The sequence below is a fragment of the Ictidomys tridecemlineatus genome, chromosome 6 (assembly GCF_052094955.1).
Source record: "Ictidomys tridecemlineatus isolate mIctTri1 chromosome 6, mIctTri1.hap1, whole genome shotgun sequence".
Lineage (NCBI taxonomy): Eukaryota > Metazoa > Chordata > Mammalia > Rodentia > Sciuridae > Ictidomys > Ictidomys tridecemlineatus.
Window position 1 is genome coordinate 97,708,157 of NC_135482.1, and position 7,725 is coordinate 97,715,881.

Sequence of the window (7,725 nt, forward strand, 5' to 3'; positions counted from 1 at the left end):
CCAGCCCCCCTCTTTTTTTTTTTTTTAATAATGAAAAATTTAAAAAGCTGTGAGAAGAGTCTGGAAGTAGTTTTTCAGTCAGAAGGAAGTCAAGTAGTTTCCAAATAAATTCAGCTATGATTTGAATCTTAAATATTTCTAAAAGACCCAAGTGCTAAAAGTTTAGTCCTCTTCCTGTGGCATAATGGGGAAGTGAAGTGGTAGAAACATTAAAATGTAGGCCCAATGGAAGAAAGTTATATCATTGGAGGCACACCTCTGAAGGAGGTTGTGTGATTAGAATCTCATGCTGTGTCTCTTTTACTTCTTGGCTACCATGAGGTGAGCAGCTTTGCTCCACCACAAGCACCCAGCCCCAACGTTTTGCCTCAACAGAAGCCCTAAAGCAAAGAAGCCAACCAACCATGGAAACCATGGATCACAATAAACTTTTCCTCTCTTAAGGTGATTGTCCCAGGTATTTTGTTACAGTAATAGAAAGCTAATCCAACCTCCTTTTCCAAATAACCTTACCCCATATTCCTCTGACAAAAAATTCTGTCTCCCTTTCTTATTGCTTTCTCTAGAACTATCTTCTTCATTCCTTTCTTTTGACAGGAAATTCTCAGGCTTTTTACTCCATAGATGTATTAATCAGAGGTATAATAAAGGTTAATTTCCTAGGTCTTCTAGGGTTCTATTAGCAGGAAGTTAAATGACTTTTACTTTAAAAAAACTGTCAAAAGTTTACTTTCAAAAAACTTCAGAAAATCTGTTATTTAAAAGGAAAAACAAAGTATCACTTTACTGGGAGATTTTTCTTGTTTGTTTTCTTTCTCAAGCAGGGAGTAACCTGCTTTTCACACAGGGTAGATAGTTGTATTTTCTTGGTCCTATGACAAAATACTGACTGAAATTGGTTCTTAGCTATTCCTATAAGTAGTTCTTACCTTCACCCTGTGACATCTTTGAAGCAGGACTCAACACCATTCTGATTTCCCATAACAAATAGATTCATTCCAGAGCATTATTAGTAGCACATGTGCTCACACACATGCTACACAATGGTATCTGGAGAAGTTTGAAGGGTAAGCTCACAGTGCACAGAATGCATCATTTCTCTAAAAATATCTTCCATGAGGCATTCTGTGTTTCTTCACTACAAAGCAACAACTGTTTCCTTAATTTCCCCTCCCCCCCTCTAGAACTCAGCCTTAGAGTTTCCTCTTTCCCCATTTCTGTATCTTCCCCCAGTTTTTCAATCTCTCCCCATTTTCACCAAGAAAAAACTTAGCTCTTTTGAAGCTTTTATTTTTATTCATAAAGAATCCTCCCACATCTCAAACATGAAAGTCTTCAGATAATATTACAAAGATACTGTGTTACCTTGCTTGAGGGCAATGGATATTATGATATTCAGAACCATTGTTCTGAATCAAGCAAGCTATTTATTTTCTCTTTTGATTTTCATAATTTTTAGTTCAAAAGTTTAAGATGTTTTTTTAAATGGCAAGTCATAAATTTACTGAAGTGATTTCTCTGGCATTTTTCAGAAACTTTTTGTTTTCTCTACGACTATTTCTCTTGGCCTATTTTCAGAGATTCAAATGTACCGCCGTTCAAGGTAAACACTGTTTAGAATGAACTTTCTTCTTCATCAGTGAAGACTTGGATCTGAATAAACAGAGCTCACATTCTTTACAGTTGTGAGCATTTCTCAAAAATTGACCTTTAATTAAAGTATTTCTACCCATACAACCCAAAGCTGGAAATACCCTAGAACTGGCAGCAGGAGAATATTCACAAGGGACTGCCTGAAACCATACTGATATGGGATTGCTGGGGATTCCAAAGAGAAAGCACTGAACTCCAGGGTGAAAAGCCAGGGCACTTATTAGGGGAACTTAAAGAGCACTGCAGCCTGTACTTGGATGGCAAGAGAAAACTGATCTTCTGCCTGGCTCTACTACACCAAGGGAATGGAGTATGGAGTTTATACGAAGGAATAAAGAATTTGAGCTCTGACCAGAACCAGTGCCTTTCAGTATTTTGGATAACAACTTAAAGATCTTATCAGTGCCTGGGATGTCCAAGGCCCTGGCTTGGGCTCAAGGTTAACAGAAAAAGGAGAGGAAGCAAAAGTGAAAATATAAGGAAATGAATTCAGTCTAAATATAAAATTCATTACATGTCTCATCTACTTAATATTAATACTTACTCTTTAATTATTATCTGCTGGGGTTATCAGCACCCTGGTAGAGCAGATTCCTGCTTGGAGATGTGAACTGGCTTGGAAAATAAAAAGTCTGAAAATAATCAATAAGGAACAGAAGACAACAGAGAGAAAATAGTCTTAAAAGAGAGGTGCCTGGTGGGTCTTCCAGCCCTGATAGGAACTGGAACTGAACAAGGGAAAAAGACCAAATCCTTTATTTAAGGAGACATACATCAAAAGTTTTCAGTGTGCCAGGGTTCTTGAGGAAAACAGAATAAGAATGGGGAAAACAAGTTGTTTGGGGCTTGGCAGGTTACGACCATCTCTGAGGAACTGCAGTTGAACTTAGGACTGTGAGCTAAGGCACGGTGCCAGCATAATCTCAGCTTTCAGGAACTGGGGGATTTCAGCCAGCATTTCCCAGAAGAGTAGCCTCCCTGACTAATGATGTCTCAAACAAACCCATAATTTATACATGGTTTCCAGTAATTCTATCCTTTCATAGTCAAGGAAACTGGTTTCTCAATGTTGCATAGCAAGTAAAACTAGCTTTCATTACTGGCCCATGAAACTACAGGGCCTAGGGAAAAGAGTGAAGAAATGCTGCCCACAATTGCCTAATTGTGTTGCTGTTGTTCATAGTCTCTGGTATTTTCGTAAGCAGTCAAAGGGCTCTGCTTAGCAGGACACAAAGCGAATGAGCTATAGGAATAAAGCAGAGTAAGTAAAAAAACCCAAGTTAGGTCTGTAAGCATAGTGCTCATTAAGCTACATCCAATGCCTCATTTGGCTGTGGTTGCTCCATTCGGTGGTCTTTTATGTTTGATAAGCTCATAGGCCTGGTTTTCCTGATATGGGGGTACTTCCAAATAATTTGATAAGTTCATGGGTGGTCATTTTTATTAGCGTTATTATCAGTTTGTGTCTTATGGATGTGCTATTCAGATGGTAGTTGTCTACCTGTACAAACAAGGTATAGAGCCATTCTACCTCAGTAACTCATGGCAAACTTCTGCTTTATAAAATGGAGTAGCTCAGGGCTAGGCACAGCCTGAGGCCTATTGTTATCATACAGATATCATGGAGTAACTCAGAGCAGGGAACAGACTGCTATCTACATCCTGTCACACATCCTGTAACAGAAACTTCAGGAAACCAGCTGGCAAAGCAAAACTGCAGAGTCCAGATATCACAAAGCAGAAAGTGGGAGCATTTTAGCCCTCAGGTGGAACAACCTAATGACTGGCATAGGTCTATACCCAACCCCTTGACCTTAGAAACTATAAAGTGCTGGAACAAGAAGACAGTGTGCAGTTTCAAGCTCTATCAAGCATCATGCAAGACTAAGTTCTGGCTAGCAGGTTTTTTGAGACCACGGACATGTTTGAAACAAAAGTTAATATTCACCTGAGTCACATAATGTTAAGTTCTTTGAACAAAGATCATAAAATGGAGATGGTCTATTTTGCTCAAGATTCTTATCAAGGATTGATTATATATATCTATACATATATATAGTGATTATATGTATAAATATTATATGTTTACATATATGAAGATTTTATTGAACTGGGATGTAGCTCAGAGGTATGGTACTTGCTTAACATGTGGGAGACTCCAGGTTCAATCCCCAGCACTGTGAAATAATAATAATAATAGCTGAGCATGATGGTGCATGCCTCAAATCTCAGCAATTCAGGATGCCAAGGAAGAAAACCACAAGTTTGAGGCCAGCCTCAACAACTTTGCAAGACCCTATCTCAAAATTAAAAAAAAAAAAAGAAGCTCAGTGGTAAAGTGCCCTGGGTTCAATCCCCAATAAGTCTCACAGTCTCACCTTGAACTTGTGATTCTCCTGCATCAACCTTCAGAGTGGCTGTGATTGCAGGTGTGCACCACCAACCCTGGCTGCTGTTCTGTATCCTGCCTGGATTGATGGACACAGGAATCTACAGATTTGATATGATCATATACAGCTAAATACACAAGCACGCTCAAATGAGTATAGGTAAATGGGTGAAATCTGAATAATGTTGGTGTGTTGTATTAATGTCAGTCTTCTGTTTATGTTTTTGATATTGCACTATATTGTGGCCGATGTTTCCACTGGGGGAAATCGGTGGGAAAGTATATGGGATTTCTTTGTATTAGTCAAGCACCACGTAACAGTGTTTAGGTCAATGATGGACAGCATCTATGAAGTAGTCCCATGGGATCACATCACCTAGTGATGTCCTGGCCATCTCTATATAAATATACTCTATGATATTTGTAAAATGATGAAATAACCTAGCACCACATTTCTTAGAATGTATCTCCAACCTTAAGTGATACATGACTGTGTTTTTTGCAAATGCAAAATTCTATATTATCTCAAAAAAATATTAATTCTGAACATATTAACAGGGAGCAGATTTCAGGTTCCTACCCGGTTTGACAGTGGAATTGGGAGATGGGTTGCATGGCTCTAAAGGGATCTTTATAGCTCAAGTCCTTTTGTGGCATTCTCACTAAGAATTGATACTGTATATCAATTTATTTTAAAAACAAAAACCAACAACAATGAAAAAGAAAGACTGAAACATGGGAGAATAGCTAGAAAACATGTCCATGACTCTTCTTTGCCTTCATTGTGACACAGTCACTTAGTAACTTTTATTAATTTTTTTATGGGTTCTTTTTAATTATATAAGACAGTAGAATCCACTTTGACATAATTGTAAAAGCATGAAGTACATCTAGTTCTATTTCAGACTCCAGTACCTTGAGCCATCTGTTCTGTGTTTATTCATGCAACAGATGTGTTATGAAAATAAAACCAAATATAAGCCTCTAGATTAGATAAGAAAGCCTGCACATACTGTAATTGGGTGCCTTAGAAATGAAAAGACTGGACTTTTTTTTTTTTTAGTTGTTGATGGACCTTTATTTATTCACTTATTTTATGTACGTGCCATGCTGAGAATCAAACCCATTGCCTCACACATGCTAGGCAAGCACTCTACCACTGAGCCACCATCCCAGCCCCAAACATGTTTTTTGCTTTCCAATTCCCTGGTATTTTGTTTTTATGCTTCCCAGTTTCCTTATGCTCAGAATGGAAAGTGAAACTGTTCTCAAAATCTGGACAGACACCAACAACAGTGAGAAAGCAGAATTATACACAATTCTCTGGCTAGCACAGCCTAACTAAATCTCAGTTGTATATTTCCTGCCTTTTGTCCCAGTATTCCATATCATCTTATAAAATCTGTTGACTCCCCCGAATATCCTAGGGATGGTGATTTGAGACAGACAAGTCTCTTCTATCTTCCTCAATGCCAGCTTTGTTTTATTCCACCAACTGGCCTCCTGAGTTTTGTTTGAGCATCAAATAATACAAAGGTCAATTCTGGTGATAATACTAGATGACAAACATTGCCTAAGTCCTCTTCATATTTGTTTTGCAAAATTTAAGCATAGGTAGAGAAATTTAACAATTTTTTTTTCTAAGAGTTTCTGTCCAAAGGTTATCAGAAACAATCCTACTTTCAGTATTTTAACCCAGAGTGACCATGATGGTTAAATTTTGACCCTTGAAATCTATCTATCTGTAACAGATACCATTCTCATGAAAGATGATAAGAGTAACAATAATGTTGGTTATAAACATGTCCTATTTTGATATTGAAGGTTTCCTTTGTATCACTGTGATCTAAATACTTTATTTCTGTGAAATTATTTAATCCGATTAGTACCTTAATATAGTAAATTATTAATACAGAATGAATTATTCTATTATCTTTACACTATGCAGTTAAATATAAATTCTATGTGTCCTGTAAAATAATGGATAACTTTTTACAACCCAGGTCATAAAAAGCAGTCTGTTGGGAAAGTACACTGAAATCATCCCTTGATGGCCTCAGAGGGTAGAGTCAACCAGTTACACAACTGATTCAGAATGAGGGGAGAAATCATTGGCAAGGGTAAAGTCTATTGAAAAGTTTTTTGTTTGTTTGTTTGTACTGAGGATCAAAATTAGGGGCCCTCAACCTCTGAGCCACATCCCCAGCCCTATTTTGTATTTTATTTGAGACAGGGTCTCACTGAGTTGCTTAGTTCCTCTCTATTGCTGAGGCTGGCTTTAAACTCCAGATCCTCCTGCCTCAGCCTCCAGAGCTGCTGGGATCACAGGCACATGCTGCAGAAGTTATTTTATGTACTCTTCATATTTAGTGATTTCTACAAGTCTTAAAATAAGGTCTTTCCAAATATTTTGAGAATTTAAAATACAGAATAAACAATGGACTACTGAGGTTTCGAAAGTAGTTCCTCAGATATTGGACAATGGTTTTACAACATATAAAAGAGACAGAAAATGACAAAAAGGTTTTCTTTTAAATATTGTATTAAGTAGGAGGCACCAGCCTACATACTTTTTGTACAATAACTTATTTATCCTCACAAGTTCATGAAGTAGATTTATCCTATCCATTTAACAGATGAGGAATTTAGGAATAAGACTTGAAGTAATTTTCTCACAGTTCTTCAGTTCACACTGGCAGATTTAGAATTTAAGCTCAGATAGCCTGGTGGTGATATGTGTATGAACTTAACCACTGGATCAAAAGCCCTTTATAACTTTTGGAAGGAAATGTCTCTCTTGGAAACTTTAGCATGGAAATCAATGGGGATACATACTGGAAAATAAAGCCAAGATGTTTAGTATTTCATTCAAAAGAATTAAATGATGTGGAAATTTTTCAGTTAACAATTATTTATAGAACACTTACTTTGTACAAGTTACTGGGCTAAGAACTGAGAACATGGGATATTTTTTTTTCCATTAAGAAGTGTCCAACAAATGTATTTTAGGACATGTTTATGTTTTTAGCAATATAATCTCACTTTTAATAATGTATTTTAACTAATTTTTTAAATTTTATGAAAAGTAACACATATTGGTATGCTAAAATTATTGCCCAAATTACCATATACACATTTGCTTATTCATTATAACAACTCTCAGTAAAGTGAAACACAATTAGAGTTGTCCAAAGATCCAAAGCTTCATAAGTAATAGAGGTAGCATTCAAACCCAAGCAGTCGAAATCCACATTCTTTACTCTGTACTCAATCTGTGCTCCAAGTTAAACGCTATAATCACTAGTGTGGAATTTGGCAACTTAGTGACTAACAGAATTTAACAAAGGATGAGCATAATTGTGTTGAAAGTGAGAAAGGACATAAATAGAATTCTCTATGAGGGCTTTCAGAAGATAGACACAGAGAGAGAATACTTCTTAACTCCATCTGTGAGTTTAACATTACCCTAATAGTAAAGCCAGATAAAGGCATTACAAGAAAAGAAAACTAAAAACCAGTATGTCTCATGACATATAGATACAAAACCTCAATGACAAATTAGCAAAGTAAGTGTGTGGAAAGAATTATACACCACAGTCAAGTGGGATTTACCTTAGTAATAGAAGGCTGGTTTAACATTCAAAAACCAGTTAATGGAACCTGTGATATCGGTTGAGTAAAAA

General features: G+C 36.7%; 2 protein-coding genes across 3 annotated transcripts in view; one reads left to right on the forward strand and one right to left on the reverse strand.

Annotated features, from left to right (window-relative positions):
- Positions 1-3,676, reverse strand: part of LOC101959030 (killer cell lectin-like receptor subfamily F member 1) — a 37,907-nt gene extending 34,231 nt beyond the window's left edge. Inside the window, exon 1 of one of the 2 annotated variants that reach the window (XM_078015258.1) lies at positions 2,198-3,676. Coding sequence is in view for 1 of the 2 variants with exons in the window: in XM_040280993.2 (XP_040136927.1) it covers positions 930-969 (40 nt within the window). In the remaining variant the exon portion in view is untranslated. Of the gene's footprint in view, positions 1-929; positions 1,432-2,197 lie in introns of those variants that run through there. The other variant, XM_040280993.2, reaches the window with a different exon arrangement.
- The window catches only part of LOC101958171 (killer cell lectin-like receptor subfamily B member 1), a 63,196-nt gene that overhangs the window by 6,417 nt on the left and 49,054 nt on the right, over positions 1-7,725 (forward strand). The window lies entirely within an intron of this gene.